An 18,221-nucleotide genomic window follows, 5' to 3' on the forward strand; every position below is an offset into this window, starting at 1 on the left:
TTAGCTTCCACCTTTCTCGCTTATGCCATAATTTCTACTTCCCTCCCTTCCACTCCTTCATATTTCGTCCTCTGCTGTGCTCTTTCTGTTTCCTTTCTCCCTCATAAGTCTCTGCGTTCTTCGGTTTTCTCCTTCACTTACTCTTTGATATCTCCTTCCTCCTCCCCTTCTCTGTATCGCACTCCCATTTCCCTTTCTTTCTGTCCTTCTTTTTTTCTCTGTCTACATTGTAACCATCCATCTTTAATGCCTCCCTCTCCTATTCCAACCACCTTTTCTCTCTACCGCCCAATTTCCTCCTCTCCTACCTCTCCCGTCTGCTTTTCTCCTCTTTTATTTGACCATGTGTGTGTTTCTTTTCTAGGTGTGTCGTTGGGTACTGAAGTGCCGAAGCTGTAAAAGTTCCCTAATCCAAATGACCATTTTAAATGTGATGCCGCGATTAGCAGCTTTCAGGCCCTCTGCTTTTACAGGTGAGGTCTGTGCCACTGGGAAAAGTGTGATATAGAGGCTGGGTATAGTTGCAGTATTGGAAGAACAGATGTGTGAACCGATTACCTGGTTTGTGACTTCGGCTGCATGAGACCTTGGAGTGGTATGTGAACATAGTTGCGTAGGGCATGTGATGGCGAGGAAAAGGCCTGTGGCTGGCAGTGCATAGCATTTTTATATGGTCATCTGAGTTCTAGGGCTGGCTTGGTCGTAGGGGCTAGAGTGCAAGGGATATGCGAGGGTGGCTGCAGGTGAAGTGTGAGGGCTGCCGCACTATTTGTATGAACTCTGCTATATGGCTTCTGTAAGCATAGTTGTAGGGAGTGTGTGCTTGTGTACTGGACTAATACGCTATCTGTGTTTAGCTTATTGATCTGTTTGTTTAAAGTTTTGTCTAATTCGGTGGGTCCGGTAGCCATTCTTTGGCATATTGTTTTGTTTTTACTGACGTTTATTCTTTGATTAACTATGTTATCTATTCCTTAGAATTTTCCTGAGTAGGTGTGTGTGTTTGTTTTTGGTATATATTTTTTTCAGCAACCTATAACTTTATACAGCCGTAAGGCCACCAAAGTACAGCATAATACAAAGCATAATATAAAACATGTAAACAATGACATTAGGTTCATTTTCTCTACAACCGTTCCAGAATGATGGAAGTAATAATGGCGCAGGTGGTAACTTCAACCCCAGGACCTTTGCTGGTGTCAACAACTCGTTGCTCAGTAATCCGGCATTTAGGCAAGGGTACGAGCTTTCCTCACCCTTTTTTATATTTATTTATTTATTTATTTGTATAGCGCGCCTGGCGCATTTCTTGAGGTTACAGTGACAATGTATGCAGCAGACATCAACATAACATTCAAAAGGCACTTACAAGAGATTTACAAGTATGTTTACTGTATATTTGCAACGGAATTAGTCAGAGCGTTAAGGCTTAAGCGGAGCATCAGACAGGCAGTGTGAGTTGATCATGGTCCATGAGGCACGTGGAAGTTGGACAGTCCTGCGCTATGATCCACATTTTGGCTTTCACTCTTGAAAGAGTGAAAGGAAGGTTCGGATCTGAGAGGATTAGGTAGCGAGTTCCACAGTTTGGTGGCAGGAACTGGGAAACTGACCCACCTCTGCTTTCTGGGGTTTAAACCTCGGTATTGAAAGTCAGTGAGCTTGGGCTGCTCTCTGTGGGCGTGTGCAAGTGTGAGGTGTGTAGCGGTTCACCAGATATTTTGGAGCCTGGTTGGCCAAACATTTGTGTGTAAAAGCAAGAGTTTTAAGAGAGATTCTTTAGGAGACCGAAAGCCAGTGTTAATTGAGTCTGATATAGGAAATAAGCTGAATCCTAGGGCTTTTAGGGGCAGCCCTAATGGCGTTATTTTGGTTAAACTGTAACTTGCTTAAGTTTCGTTGACTGGTCCCTAGATACAGCGCATTGCAATAGTCAAGTTTCGACAAGATGAGGGTTCTGGCAAGGATGGTGCAGTTGGCCGTGGTAAGGAATGGGCAACATGCTGTAATAAGTTTCCATGTGTAAACTAAATATGAAATAACAGCGTTGGTTTGTCTTGTGAGATATAGGGTAGAATCAAGATGAATGCCTAGGGTTTTCATATCATTGGATACTTTAATGGTATTACCGTCAATGATGAAAGATTTGAATGCAGGATCTAATTTATTGAGTTTGTGGTGGGAGCCGAGGATGAGTAGCTCTGGCTTATCGTCGTTAAGACAGAGCCAGTGTTGTGCCATCCATGCCTGGATGACCAGATAGACATCGTTTAGAGCTTTGGTGTCAGCTGTGTGGTCACCAGTGATGGGGATGAGTATTTGGGTGTCATCTGCGTAGTTAGTGTAGGTGACACCCAAATAGTCAAGAATATCAAAGAGCGGCTTGGTAAACACGTTATAGAGTGTATGTGATACGCACGTTCCCTGGGGTACCCCACATAGGACTGGCGAATGGTCAGCGGAGGCCGACGGGGAGAAGACCTTCATGGATCTGTTTGCCAGGAAGGATCTAATCCATGTAGTAGCTTTGTCGGAAAAATGGGCTGCAGATTTGACATGTTGGAAGAGAATTTGATGGTTAACCAGATCAAATGCTGTCGATAAGTCTAGTAATAATAAAAGGGCTCAATTTGAGTTTTTAAATCAATAAGGGCAGTTTCTGTTCCGTGCCTCGATCGGAAGCCTGATTGTCTGAGGCCTAGGAGTTTATTTGATTCTAAATAGTCCTGGATCTGAAGATTGACCGCACGGTCCAGGAATTTTAGAAGGAAGTGGTGATGGGCCTGTAATTAGTCGGTGTGCTAGGGTGTAGGCAAGGTTTTTTAAGTAGTGGGATGACCCACGCGTCCTTTAGGTTATCCCAGGCAATGCCTGAATTGAATGATGAGTTTATGAGGGCGGTAATAAAAGGTGCTAGCTAATTCATGGGTAGCCTCTTTAATGATGGGAGCTGGGCATGTGTCACCCTGGCAGTTGGAAGGTTTGAGTTTACAGATGATATTTTCTACCTCTTTAATAGATAAAAGCAAAAAGCTATAAGGTTGATGGGTGAGAGGAGGAGTGGCTGTTAATCCTATGGGAATAATGTGCTGAGGGTTGGTCAGCAAGCTGTGTTTTTTGGCATTGATTTTGGTTTGTAATGTGGAGATTTTGTTGAGGAGCGCTTTTTGTCTTGGTCTTGGTCTTGGACTTTGCTACAGGTGTCTGGTGGGGCTGAAGGTGTTTCCAGTTCTTTAATTATCTTAAAGAGCTCCTTAGTATTAGATTTCGCTTGCAGAATTTGCTTGTTATGTGTCTTTTTTGGCAGGGAGAATTGTCTCCTTGTAATTGAGGGATGCTAGGAAAAGGCTACCCTTATTCACGTCTGAGGGAAGGCTTTTGCAGAGGGCCTCAGCAGTTCTCTTCTCCTTGCATAGTGCTCTTAGGTGTGGCGTGAACCACATGTTGAGGTGTGCACGAGGTTTGGGTTTCCATAGTTTAATTGGGGCAATGGTGTTCATGGCTTTAAGTATGGTTTGATTGAAGGTATCGACTAGGGCTGTAGGGTCCGCACTCGATAACCGAGGCATTGTTTAGTATAGGTAGGATAAGTGGGAACAGTTTCTCCTTTGTTATATCCCTTTTATTTCTCGTGCTGATGGCTGAAGCAATGTTCTTCTTTGACAGTACCCCAGTGGTAATACATTAGGGCCAGAGAGCGGTGGATACTGCAAATTTGGTCCTGAGCAATAAACATTAATAAAGTGGGGAAAGCACTAAGAAGAATCATGCTACCCTATGGCATACAACGTCTCGTTCCATTACCCAAAATGCCATTGGGCACTCTTTTTTTATTTTATTATTTTATTTTTTTTCCTTCCCTTAGTTCAATACATATGGAGTCATAGGTAGGCCCTCCCCCATCAAAAGGTAGTCTTGTACAGTTTGTAATTGCCTCATGAATTAGGGCTGAACAACCATACACCACTCTGAGCCAACAAGTACACTTCTTAATTAGCAATTCCCTGGACTCTTGTTTTGCAGGATTAGATGTACGTACTCTGTGCAAATATAAAAGCCCCCCTCTATGTGACTCTCCCCGATTTCTATTTTTCTCATATTGCCCATGCTGCAACCTGGAGCCCCAAGACTTGGGTTCATTGGGGGTAGTTTGGGGACTGCTTGGGTGGTCCCTCAACCTTGCTTACCACATGGGAGTGTAGAGCTATGCCCCTGGACTGCCTACCAACATATAACTTGCTGTGGAGGCTGTGCCTGCTGAGCAGTGCCCTGGTCCACTAGTAGTCTGCATTCCGTCTCAGGCATTACCTTGGTATTTGCTGTAGCTTCTCCCCGGGTGTTGGGCAAATTCAGTTTAGACACCAGACCACTATGGGCTTTCTCTGCTGGTAACTTGGGGGCCCTAGGGTAACACTCCATTGTGGGTTGGCAACCCCCGTACAACCTCCACTTCTTCGCTCCTCTAAAATAAATAAAAGCAGCTTCTTTAAAGCTGCTAATTCTGCTAAAACAAGGTTACATTTACATCCTGATAATGGTCCCTCAGCAGCTCCATCATTGTTAATAGTAGAGGACTTTCCATTGGGAACGACGGTACCGGCAGGATTAACACTCCTGCAGATTTTTTTCAGGGTGCAAGACAACCCCCTGTCTCCATTGTTTTTTTTAGTGATGTTAAAGAACTACTCCTAGATGTCAGTACCCCTCCCATCTCCATTTCTATCGACCTGCAGCATACTACAATACGGGCTGCGTTTTCTTCACCCGCATCAGAATAGGAAACTGCAGCAGCTGAGGCTGTTTCACGGCCATTATAACATTTTTATGATTTTTCTGCACTGTCATTTTCACTGTCATTTTCGGTGTAATCCTTCAGCACTGTTGTGGTGAGAGAAGGAAAAGTGGTTTTATGGCCCTTCGTGCTATGATGCGTCAGGGCTTGAGGCGCAGCGTTGCATGTAATAGTGCTGAACGCAAAATTCTTCGTGGCTCATTCTAAAAAGTGCCAGTATTCGAGGATACCGGCACTTTACAAGGTGGCCAGACTGCGGGAGTGCCGGTGGGGCACCTGGGTTACCTCCAGCTAAATCCTGGCGGTAAGCCAGGCGCCCTACTGGCCAAAAAAGCCCTGTGGTGGCGGTAACAATGGCAAATCCCCTCTTGGAGTCCTATGGGATTCCTTGAATGGGGATCAGCACCGCTCCGCCGGGGTGCTGGAAACGGTATCCATATTTGCCAGTATCCTGGTGACTCTACTGCCAGGACACCGGCAGGGTCGGAATGAGGCCCTTTGACCCTCCACTCGAACATTTACTCGGCAGGCTACAGGTGAACTCTCCATTGTCAACCATATTGGCAGCAAGATCATCAATTTATGTTTCATTTTTACTATTTTCCGTCTTGCTTTGCAAGACGCTCAGCGACTGAGGCAGAGCACAGGGTGAACCAACAGCAACCACGGGAGCTAACAGTTCTGACAGTTTTGAAGTAAGAAAAAGCTTTGAAAGGCTGATCACCCGAGAAACAATTGGGGATTAACAGTTCAGTGGCAATCTAGTCCAGCAGGCTCAACACCTTGTAAGTGACCTTGTAAGTGACTTCAATCTATCAACACCACTAAGTCAATGCCTAGTCTGGAATGCCCAATGGAAGTCCTTATTTATATATTTTTATGTCAAGTTTTAAATCTGGATGATGAACCCTTATATAACGCCCCTCTCTTTGAATCCCCCTGACCTCACTGAGCCAAGAAGTAGGTTGTTTTGCAAATTAAAAGGTTTATTGGAAAAATTAAACTATATATATATATCTTTTATGAATACATTAATATTTGATAGCACACCTATGAGTATGAACAGTGATCAACAATGGATAATATTACAGTAGCACAATTCCTTAATTACTTAGGAGTTGGTATAGAAAGGATAAGGTAGCACAGAATACTTTGTATGGTTTCAAGGAAAAGCAATGATGGAAAGAATGCAGCACAGAAATAAACTGGATATGGTTTCAACAAGAGATAATCTCATCACTTTTTCCTTTGTGACAACTCACTCCCCCCCTATGCAATATGAAGAGATGGAAATGAGGGCACACAGGTTTTCAGGAATACAATCAGAAGCAGTTCAGTTCCCGTTCCCCCCAGCAAGCTTAGAGAAACAGGGATGATTTTAAAACACAGGCCAAATACTTTTAAATGTGGTTGCAATGAAGTAAAAAATATGCTAAAACTGATTTTAATTACCTATAGGAGATTCATGGTAGGTGATAGCTACTTTGAATTAGTTCAGGTCAACACTAGCAATGATTTAGGAATGATTATCAGAGTGAAGACGAATTTCAGCAGTGGAAAGCAAGAAGCAGCTATTTTTCCAAGTGCGTCGATCGCGACTACGGAAAAGCTTAGGTTCTTAGCTTTAAAATGACAGTTAAATCTCGCTTCTAGGACATACGGTTCAAAAGATACAGACATTTTTGTGGAGGTAGATTTTCAGAAATGAAGTCAAGATTTCAGAATGACAGATGACACTTTTACAGCTTTGAAATCACAGGATGGACACACGATTTCTATGCAGTTCTAATTAGGTTGAAATGGATGGGATATGATCACTTTAGACTAAGCGATTGGTTCTGTACAGTTCTGGCTGGATACTCGCTCCTAATTTTGGAAGGAATGCAACCTCGTCACGATTTGGGCTGCAGTTCTCTCGCCACAGGACGGTCTCTGGCACTGGTTCTGCTCACAGCAGGGCCTCTGGTCTGCTATCGGCACTGCACAACGGTCTGGTCTGGGTCTGGATACAGCTCTGCTTTCTGGGTCTGGATACAGCTCTGCTTTCTGGGTCTTGATCTGGTTCTAGCCAGAATCAAACAGCTCGCCCAGCTGTTGAATAGTTTGGTTAGGTTGCTGGATTCTGAGGCCTGCTGAGAAGGATTCAGCTTTTGATTCAGGCCTCTCTGCTTCTAGTTCTGGAGTCTATCTGGAGTCTAAGTTCTGGATATGGTCCGGCAGCGTGCTGCGCAGAAATCGATTAAAGAGTGGAAAATGAATGTCCCTATCTGGGTTTCAGTGGTTCTTTTTATGTCTTTTGAAAGTGGGTGGGAAAGCTGACTTTCTATGCCCAACCCTCTGAGGATCCTGATAGGTTAAAGGATTTACTGTGACCTGACTGGAGAAGGGAATTGTGAGTCAGAATGAGTCATCGGGTATCATCTTTAGGGCTCAAGGAAAGGACACTCCCCTTTGTGTCCGTACAACATATCTTCTTTTTCATGGAACACATAATTACAATATACCCCACTTGTTAATATTACCTAAATTGCATGACAGATTGCTTAAGGTACAGTTCGGTTCAAGTCACATGTTTCTACGAGCTTGGGTTCAGAAATGACAACATTTTGCGCTTTTAGTGGGTTTTGCCATATTGGTTTTTCATCAAATCTGAAACGGAGGTACACACCCTCTCTGGGCATATTACAGTAAGTTTTGAGGTCTCTAGCATAAACACAGACGTTACAATATTAATAATTACAGGGTGTGGCCTCAGAACATCCCACAACGTCCAGCTTAGTCTCAAATCGTGGGTGCATTTTTCATATTAAGAATCCCCAAATTGTACATTTCTGTCAACTTGATACAATATGTTATAAGCAATTTAATAAAACATACATTTGCCTCCACTGCAGTACACCCATTGGTTTGTCCCCGCCCCTAGAAACTTGGCTTGACTCAGAGATCAGATGTCTTGCCTTCCCCCAGAGCAGTGTTGACAGTTCACACCCAAAACAGAACCTTGTGATTTCCTGCCTTCTTGCTGAGATGACCAGGTGTGAAGACTTCTCATGGACAGCCAAGCCTTTCAAGTCCCAGCTAACTCAGATTCACTGTTTAGCTCCTGAAATACAAGTCTCCTGTCAGAAATTAGATCGATAGCACCGGTCAGTGGCGGGCACCGGTATTGCACCCATTTTTGACACTCTTAAATTAATACATTTCAAAAAGGGAATTTTACTTGATAGCATATGATCCTTGCTAACATTGTATTGATGTGGATTCTGCAGTAGAGTAATGTAGAACACCCAACTAGAAGTTGGATTTTTTTGGTGGTTTCATGGCCATGATTTTAGCAATTTTGACAATCAAGAAAATGAATTGTTGAACAGCTCTGTATTCCTTTGTCTGCTTTTGTTCTGTGGGCAGCCAAGGGATGGGGCTGGCAATGGTCTCCTGTATTAACAGTGACAGAGGCAAAAGAAGATGGCAGCCTGTCTGTCAGGTTCTCACTGCGCACTTTCCGGTGATTTCTGGCCAGCAGCATGCTTTCCGGCGGCCATTATGATGTTTCCCATGTCAGTAATGCACAATGATGTTGTAGGGCTTGGATGCGTGGGTTGAAACATCCCACAACCTGGCAAATGGTCTGACGAGTCTTCACTTCTCCGTTGGATGTAGCGCAAGCTGTGCGAGTCAGTAGGCTGTTACTTCACCTGCGATAAGCAGAAGACCCCGCGGGAGCACAACACCTGCGCCCTGCTATATATATTTCTGCAGCATGCAATCTGTTTCGGATTCACATGTTTTGCAGAGGGTGCCTTCTAGTGGTTGGTCTGGTGTTATTGCTCCTTGTTTTCAAGTTTTAGCTTTGGCATCGACATGGCGCGCGTCCCTGTAATAGACATATTTTATGAAGTGCTGCTTTTATCCGCAATGTTCCTACTGTCCATGTTTTTATCAGATTGTTTTTTCTGCTATTTATTTTGGTCACGGAAGGCAGGATTGGAGCAAAAAACATGACGCCTATAACTTCTTGACGAGGACAAATGCTGCGGAATATTAAGCAGACACTGGGGAAGCAGGTTTGGGAGAATTACTCTTTTTTTTTTGTTAATTTCAACTCCTCTTTTTTTACGGTTCGATGTCATTTCATCGCAGGATGTTTTTTCGCTGTTTTTTTTACCGCAGATTTTTATTTTTTATTTGGGGGGGGGGTTCCCCTCCCAAACACCCATCCCCTTTTATTTTTGATATGATCCCGAACACCCACACCCCAAATATATATTATTCCAACCCCCCCTAAAAAAATATTTCATTGAAAAATTTGCTGTAAATTCCCTGCGAAAAAACATCCCGCGATGAAAGGACGTTATACCCTTTTTACAGTCTTGACTCATAGACGAAGACGCTTTTTAAGTTTTGTCCATCTTATAATCATTTCATCCTGTGGATAGACAAGCACCGCAATTGCTGTCTTTCACAGGATCAAAAGGACAGTAAGTGTCCGCTTAGCATACAATTTTAGGTAAAGTACATTAAAACAACAAAAGAGCAGCGATTGGGGGGCCTACACCATGTAGGTCAGCTGCCCGACATGATCTGAAGTATCCACCAGGGTCGAATAGGTTGAGGACGAGAGACTCTGAGTCAGCTAGCATTGTCCAGGAGAGTGTGAGTCCATCCCAACCCCAAAATTGAGGTGGAAGTTGAAACCCATTTCATGCCATTCACTGTCCCTGGTTTTAAAGCTGCCAACAGTGCTCCTAAAAAAATCCCATCAAGCCGTCTCAGATACTCTGCAGAAGGTACTGGAGAAAAACATTGCATGGAAGAGAAGTCATTAAACAGGGAGAAAGGTAGTGTCAGTTATCATCGTCATTCATCTATTTGGATATAAAAGCATCCTTAAAGTCATATATCCGCACAGTAAGCCGCAAGTAGATGACCCGACAAATAGGCAAGAGCTATCATGTCAATGAGAAGTTTGAACCCCACCTCAAGAAATTGACCATTAAAGCCAGAGACTTGCATGTCTCTGAATAGCTGCATGTACAAGATGTCACCAAAGTGAGGGAGACACTCAAACAAGAGGGTTCTGGACAAAAACAATAGAGCATGACAAGGTGCATAAACGCTGAAGTGCATTTCAAGTCTAAAAGAACTGCCAGCACTGGTATCCATTTCAAACCATGTAGAGATTTGGCCACTGGAAAGCTTTTCAACTCTAGTGGGGCATTTGACACTGAAAGGCGTTTCGCCGCCAAGAAATTCTCCCAGGGATGCAATGTTCTAGAAGTATACGTTTCGACACTGGATCCCAAACTCGTGCTGACGTGTTGCAAAACAAATGAGATGACAAAGAACATAAACCACCTTAAGGATGATGATGAGGACGAATAGGAAAATAAAATATGTATGGTCCCACCAATACAAGTGTATTTAGATTCTGAAACATGTGTGGATGTCTCCACAAGAAACAGAAATGCTGATAAAGGAATAATATGGCAGAAAGGACCAAACTCGCTTTAAATCATGAAACGTTTGTACATAACACAGGGAGGGCTCTGTCCAAAATAGGAGACTCCATTCAGCTATGGAAAGTATTGCCTCTTTCGTTGATGGGTAGAGTGGCACTTTGTAAAATGGTGGTCCACCTGCGGCTGCTTTACTTCTTCACCAACATCCCCTATGTGGCTAAGAAAATATTCTTTAAAATGTTGGATGTCAAGATTAGGGAGCTACTGTGGGGTGTGGGGAGGAGGAGGGTGTCCTTGGGGATTCTGCGAAGGACTAGAGAGGAAGGGGGCCTGTGTCTCCCGCATTACGAGCGATACTTCGTGGCGGCACAATTGCAATCGATGCTAGCGTGGGATCAATTGGGGGGGGGGAGCCCTCAAGGCATTGATAGGGACTTGGCCGCCGAATATTAGGCCAGTGGAGTTACTATGGCGCCCAGTAGGCGCAATGGGGAGGACTGTAGTGTTTGAAGCGGTGAGGGAGACATGGAGGAAATACATGGGTAGTAGGGGGGTGAAGGGGAGGTATGAAGGTGGTCTTCCGTGGGGTGTGGACCAATCGCTTTATCAGGTGATTGGGAGGATGGGAATACGGAGGCTTAGGGCGAAAGGTTGTGAGACGGTGGGGGATTTCTTTGAGGGTGGAAGGATGCTCACCTGCAAGGAGTGGTGCCAGAAGTTTGATTTACTGCAGGGCCTCTTTCTGACGTATGGGGCAGTGGTCCCGAGAATGGTGGAATTATGGGAGGGAATTCCTACAGAGTCGGAGCCCTGTCCGGTGCTCCGAGTGCTTTTAGACCGAACGGGGTGGTAGGGCACGTATTGCACGGGTTTATAGGGAACTTCGAGAGGGGAAGGAAGAAGGGGTATTAAGGGTTAAGGAGAGGTGGGAGATGGATATGGGGCACCCAATACCAGACAAAGAATGGGCGCAGGTCTGGGAACTGGTTCAAAAAACATCCAGGAATGCCCGCTTTCAGTTGGTCCAATTTACTATCTTACATAGGGTATATGTGACCCCGGTGGTGCTCAAGGCTATGAATGGGGATCGTTCAGATGCATGTCCCAGATGTGGATCAGCGCAGGCGGGGTTTTGGCATATGGCATGGGAGTGAGAAATAATAGCTGAGTACTGGGAGGAGGTTCTTAATGAAGTCAATGGGGTGCTGGGAACCAATTGGGACCGCAGCCCGGAAATTTGCCTGTGGGGTAAGGTGCCAGGGGGGAAGAAGCACAGACTGCGTAACAAAACGGGTTGGTTTTTGCTCGTTTTAGCTAAGTGTCGTATGGCGATAGCGTGGAAATCCCCACAGGGGCCGGCGGCTAGTCAATGGCGGAAGGATGTGCCGAGATGGGGAGTAGCGGAGTTAACGTTGCTACAGAATGCAGACTCAGAGGCGGAGCGGGCAGATGTAACGATTCATTGGCCCCAATTGTTAGATTTATCGAGAGACAATGATCTACGACCTCCGTGAAAGATTGGAGGCAGGAAGGAATAAAGAAGGATCAAAAGCAAAAGGAGACCAGGGAGGGTTGCGGGCTGGGGTCGAAGCGGGGAGCGAGAATCAACAGACTTATATGGACACTGAAAGGTGGGTGGGTTTAGGGGATGGGAGGGACCGGGTAGGGGTTGACATTGTTCGATTGGAAACTTGGAAGATGTTTACAGGGAGAACTATTGGGGGGTGGGGTAGGAGCGGAGGTTGGGGAGGGGGCGTTCTAGGGTTGTTATAATAAAATGCCAATAAAGAGTGTTTAAAAAAACTGCTTTAAAACATGCCTTACAAAAACTAGGCAATACAAGCACAGAAGAAACAGGACATGTAGCAAGCTACCTTCTCCTACCTATGAGGCTAAGAACCTCAGGGTCATCTTCGACTCCACACTCTCGTTCTCTCCTCACATCTGTGATGTCTCAAAGAAGTCAAACTACCAGCTGCACCGCCTCAGAGGTATTCTTCCTTTCCTCACTTTCCCCCAGAAGCTCGGGCCTCATTACATGCTAGGCGGTAAGGGATTACCGGCACCGGTAAGGGCACTGGTGCCGGTAATCTCTTACTGCCCTACTACGAGGTCCCTTAGCGGGTCCCTCCCCTAACGCCTGGTTTTAAAAGGCATTAAGGGAGGGTCCTGCTAAGGGACTTCAGAGCTAATAACGGTACAGCAAATTGCGGTACCGTTATTAGCTCCTTCCCCATTCCCATTAAGCCCTATGGGGGTTCAAATGGGAATGGGGAATGGGGAATGGTTCCCGGAATGGGGACTTACCGGGTCCTCCAAGGTCGGAATGACCCGGTAAGTCCCTATTCCGGGAACACGGACCTGGAATGCAGTAAGGGGGTAGCCATGGCGCTAATAGCGCCATGGCTACCGCCTACTGTGTAATGAGGCCCATTGTCTCCAGAGCTCTCATTCTCTCTAGGCTGGACTACTGCAACATCCTCTTTCTGAATCTACCTGCCTCTACTCTCCATCCTCTACAACTCATCCAGAACAGGGCCGCAAGACGTATCCTTGTCCTCAAGCCCATGGATCGTATCTCTCCAGCACTGAAAACTCTTCATTGGCTCCAAGTGGCGGCAAGGATCAAGTTCAAGACCCTCTGCATCATCCACAAGGCTTTCTGGGGCCTGGGACATTGTTCAGTCATTTGATCGAATACAAACGATCGAATGACAAAAGGTTAGAGTCGAAAGGATCGAAAAACAATTTTTACGAATGCATTTTTTTTATGTTTTGTTTTTAAAAATTTTATATAGTTAAGTTTTTGTTAAAGAAAACCGGGGTTTGGGGGGAACCCCCACCATTAAAATAAATAAATGCATTCAACCCTTTTTTTCCGGTCCTTTTTACTAGAGAAAATGCCATTCGATCCTTTGTATTTCGACCCTTTCACCTATAACCGCCTGGGACCGCAATACCTCCAACTCTCTCTACCAAAATATCTTCCCACTCGAGCTCTTCACTCCTCCACCTCCACTCCTTTTGGGTCAGTCGCTTCTCCAAGCAACGAGTTGGGGGCAGATATTTCTTCGGTTGGTGCCTCCCTTTGGAACAGCCTCCCTGCCTCTCTGAACCTTGAGCAGAATCATCTCCGGTTCTGGAAAAGCACCTCAAGGCTTTCCTCTTTGCTTCTGCCTTCTCTCTTCCTCTCCCCTGCTGATCTCCTTTCTGATACTGCACAGTTCCCCTGGCTACCCTCTGAATTCGGGCCCAGGTCCCTGCCTGTCCAGCTGCAAACCCGCAGTGCCTCTTGGCACCCCTTGCACTTGTGGTCTGTATCTGTAACCCTACAGTCCCCTCTCCTGCACTTATTAGACAATTGTTGTCTGCACTTCTAGCACTTGCCACCCGTGGGCTGCACTACTTGTTTTTTCCTGATTCCTTGACCTGCACTTATCCATCCTCCCACCCCCGCCACCACGGCCCTTCTCCCCTCCCCGTTCCGCTGCACTTGCGCAATCTGAATGTCACTAGGCCTAGTAAGATCGTTGTTTTTGTTCTTCCTCTATTTCCCCTCCCTTGCCTTGTCACGTCTTGAAACACTTGTGTATAGTCGTGTTCAAAAATACCATATCATATAATATATTCCTTTTTAAAATCTCACACATTCAAAGGCTTATGAAGTTTTTCCATAACTATGTTAGCAAGGTATATTTCCTTGAAGAGGAGAAACCGGTTCAAGTCACAAAGACTGTGTCAGGGATGAATTAAGCATAGATTCCCTAGATGATAGACACACATTTGTCGCCTTCGCCAAGTTAATATTCAGCCATATACCATGTTGTAATGCAGAGACCAGCTGATAGTTTCCGACACAATCTCCCAGTAGATGAGGTGGAGGATTTCATAGCAGAGACACTAGCTGAGCAACAGAAGATAACACATCACAAATATTGTCAGTTATGTATCAAATAAAAAAGCTGTGGATAAAAAACAGACTCCCAGAAATCTGAGGCATATTAATAACAAATAAAATGTGCATAAATATATAAGCTATACTTGTCACAGATGCAAGTAAAATAAACCCAGTCAACAGGAAATCTAAGAAAAAACACAAGATTCCTACAAATACAAAATTAAGTACATAAATATGTGTTAATATACTTGTAATGATAAATGTATTTATCAAAATGAAAACTAGTAAAATAAAAGTATGCTTCAAATATTTTAAATGAATAATTGTTGCTTACCATGTTAACATGAAGTACATATTAACAATGTAGAGTAAGACCGTTCCCGAATAGCCACATTTCAACATTAAATAAATTGCATGCGCAAATTACAGCAATAAAAAAAACAATTCATCCTATCACAGAAATCCTTTTGTTTACACGTTCATAATCACATTAATAGGCTCAAAGCACGGTTTCACTTTTTATTTTTACATTCTACCATTAGCCGATCATTAATTTAAAATAAATTTACTTTAAAACGTTCAATTATGTATATGTATCAATATAAACATTTTATCCAATAGAAAATGTGCCGACATAAAAGCCCATTTGATAGAAACATTACCATTTTGGTTACCAATATAAAAGATACATTTTATGCTAAACATATTTCTTTCCATCTTTCTGTGACACTTGAAAGTGAACCCCAAATTACAGGGGTGCCCCTAAATACAGGGAACCCCTAATCACCATAAATCAGAGTAAATGCACCCCTCTAGGGAATTAAAAGCCATGAGTCTATCTTGTAGGTGATACCAAGAATTTAATCTTTACAGATAATGCATGGCACAGTAAAGAGCTATAATTAATTCCAGAAGGGAGTTACCCATTGTTATTCAGACGTGGACCCCTTGCTCACTGTCCTTAGAAAGGCTCAGCTTAACCTCACTGATGAGGCCTGAATAGGCCGAAACACGTATCTTGGGTTACTGTTGGTACTCTTGTTCATTTGAGAATTGCCTAGTATTTCGGTGCTTGACAGGTGGGACCAGACTGACATGCAAAAGGATTATAAGAAATGCACTCCCACTGGTCAAAATACACAAATACGAATAAAACAGGCCATAGGGAGAAAAATAAGAGATGATGTGAGGGAGTTTTACATAAGTTGCTGTCTGTGACAGATCTTCAAAAAGTCTACCTTGGATGTACAGGGTTCCACCTCTTAGGTTTGGCCTAACCCCACAAAGGTTTTGTAGAATGGCTGAGCAGCCAGGCTTAGTCTAGGAGGGGAGGGAGGGCTGTAGGAAGTACAAAGAATTCTGAGCATACACGTATTCAAGAAAACCGATAACACTTAAAGTTAAATAAAAAATAGTCCTTTAATATATACAATAAGAGGCACTGTTAAATATTTGCAAGGTAAGTAAATACTAAAACACCACTAAATGTGACTTGGATATATTATAATGTATTTATTGAAGAACAAATTCCACATTTTAAAATGTAGACCAATATCAATTACTGATGAGTACTGCAAATAATATGAAACCACAACCCATTCCTAAAATATTACTTGAAAAAAATATATTATTGGTCTTATAGTTAAATACTTTTGACCATTATGAAGAAACTAAAAAGGAGGGGCGTGGCCTGAGCCCATGTGGTGAGCTGTGAACTCACGGAGCTCCTGCTGAGATCCTTCATCGATCCTGCTGTTTGGCGGTAATTGATATCCTACATCACAAAAAAGAACACCATCCTCTGGGGGAAATCAGCACCCTGCTAGGAGGTGTTCTGATTGTAATCGGATTGTTTTGGTTGGAGAATGAGCGTTGGGGGAAACCTGGCCCGGTCAGAATGAAGATGGCGGCTGGAGCCACGCTGAATTGAGAAAGAGGAGGATCGGTGGTGCAGCTGTGCTGATCAACGCACTTGGAGTGGCTGGTGCGCTGAAATACACTACTGGTGTGCCTGCAACTGGGGGCTACATCGGACAGTGGTCGACTGGCTTTTAAAGATTATATGCCCCGGATCTCAGTGTTTGCTGTGCCTGTACCTGCGTGGGGTCCTGCCTGCGGGGCTGACAGACTGGTACGCACAGATTGCTGGTGGAAGTAGCGGTGAGCGGACCAGTGCCGTGAGGTCGGCTTGGTGCTTGCTTTTATCGAAGACTGGGTTGGGACTTGACGAGGAGCCGATTAAACTGACTGACATCCCTTGCCTGTGAGGCGGCTCAGAGGGGAGCGGGCATGGGACCGCCCGCTCTGCTTGGAAGAACATGCCGCGTCGCGGCGGGCGCAACGGGACCTGAAACGCTTTGCATGTGCAGCAGACCTGCTTGCAGGGGTGTTACTAGGGGGGGGGGGGCTAAGGGGGCTATAGCCCCTGATCTTTTGGTTGTAGCCCCGGATAGAATCTCAGGAGCTACAGTCAAAAGACTAGCTAGCCCCCAGTCCCAGCAGTTCCGACATCAGCTTAGCCCCGGGTCTTTTCTAGACCTAGCAACTCCCCTGCCTGCTTGGATGGGGATTTGTACTCTCCCCCTGTGCGCAACTGTGCTGACTATACCATTGCCCGGAGCAGGCGGCAGCCCAACTGCGGTCTTCACTGAGCCTTGTATCAGCACTGCAGGGTGTGCAGGTCAGTCCAAGACCTGGAAACTGATGGCACAGGGACTACTGCGCCCTCCACACGTTGAGTTCTTGGGAGACGTGAGAGTGATCTGGAGGGGCAGCAAGACACCTGCTGTGCTGCTGGTGTGCGGCAAGGATCCTGAGTGCCTGCTGAGGGAGACCGGACAGATCTGTTGCCTTTTGAAGGGATGGCTAACACTACGGGGAACACAAGTAACGTGTGCATGGAGTGAGGCGAGTGACTTCACAGGACGGTGAGCCTGGACGGGTGGGTGCCTTTGGCCTGGACTGTACATATGGTGAGGGCACCTCCTGGCACCGTAGAATGGCGGACAAGTGCAGTGAGGGGGGCTTGTATGCAGTGGATTGGTGGGAGTGAACCGCTGCACTAACATTTGCCTGGTAACTTTGGGGCCTGGTGTGGTGGGTTCTGACACAGCTCACAGAAGCTGGATTCTGCAAGGAGTGGGCCCGCTATTGTCTGGCCCACACAGACCGAATGGCAATTATCAGTGCCCAAAGCTCCACCCAATGGTCACTTACAGTATAACATTCTGAGAAGGGAGAGGGAGATGCTGCATTGTGAAAGAGTACATAGCTAAGTGGAATGCCACCAACGCAACATTTGCTGTTAAATAATTGATACTGGCATGTGGCTGCCGTTGCTGGCTGCTGTGCTGGTACTACTGGGACAGTGGGTGTGCGCATAACGGACCACATGAGTACTGGAGACTACACTGGGTGTCCCTTCGGCTTGGTGGACCTTGGGTGATCACGCTGGACCTAGTGTACTGGCACATACGCGTAAAGCAACTTTGTGACACTGTCTGAAGGCATTGGCCTGGTACCTGCAGCCAGCTGCGCGCTTGGATCTCAACTGTGGCATTGCTCCATGTCTGCTTTGTCTTCACCTGGAACAATATCCCCGACCAAGGGTAAGAGTAAGGCTACAATTAGTGCTTTAAGTGGGCTGGGTCACATCAGTCTCCAAAAAGTGGGGCTGAGCAGGTGCCCTGCTGGTGCCCGCCGGTCCCACCGCAACATTGGCGGGATACATTATCCCGCCAACGGGAGATGCGCCCGCCATTAAGTTAGGCAATCTGACAAAAGTGCCAGCACTTCTGTTAGTCATTGTAACTTCCTCTGGTGACCCCTCACACGAGGGGTCACGAGAGGAAGTTACTGTCCTTTTGTTTCCCCGCCCCATCCCCAGGTCACTGAGGCATCTTTGACTCTCGGCCAACCTGGGGACTTTGTGCTTATAAAAGATGGCTTGAAAAGAACACAATTCAAGCTATCTTTTATAAAAGCTTTGCCGACAGACAAAAACACCTCTAGCTTTGTCTGTCGGCAAAGCTTTATAAAAGATGGATTGAATTGTGTACTTTTCAAAGCATCT

General features: G+C 45.3%; 1 protein-coding gene across 4 annotated transcripts in view; it reads left to right on the forward strand.

The window, feature by feature from the left end:
• Positions 1-18,221, forward strand: part of MTOR (mechanistic target of rapamycin kinase) — a 2,476,747-nt gene that overhangs the window by 85,405 nt on the left and 2,373,121 nt on the right. For all 4 annotated transcript variants that reach the window (XM_069609933.1, XM_069609934.1, XM_069609936.1 and 1 more), the window contains one exon: positions 365-473. In XM_069609933.1, the coding sequence (XP_069466034.1) occupies positions 365-473 (109 nt within the window). The remainder of the gene's footprint in view (positions 1-364; positions 474-18,221) is intronic.

Source organism: Ambystoma mexicanum, chromosome 8 (genome assembly GCF_040938575.1).
Source record: "Ambystoma mexicanum isolate Mex_15411 chromosome 8, UKY_AmexF1_1, whole genome shotgun sequence".
NCBI lineage: Eukaryota > Metazoa > Chordata > Amphibia > Caudata > Ambystomatidae > Ambystoma > Ambystoma mexicanum.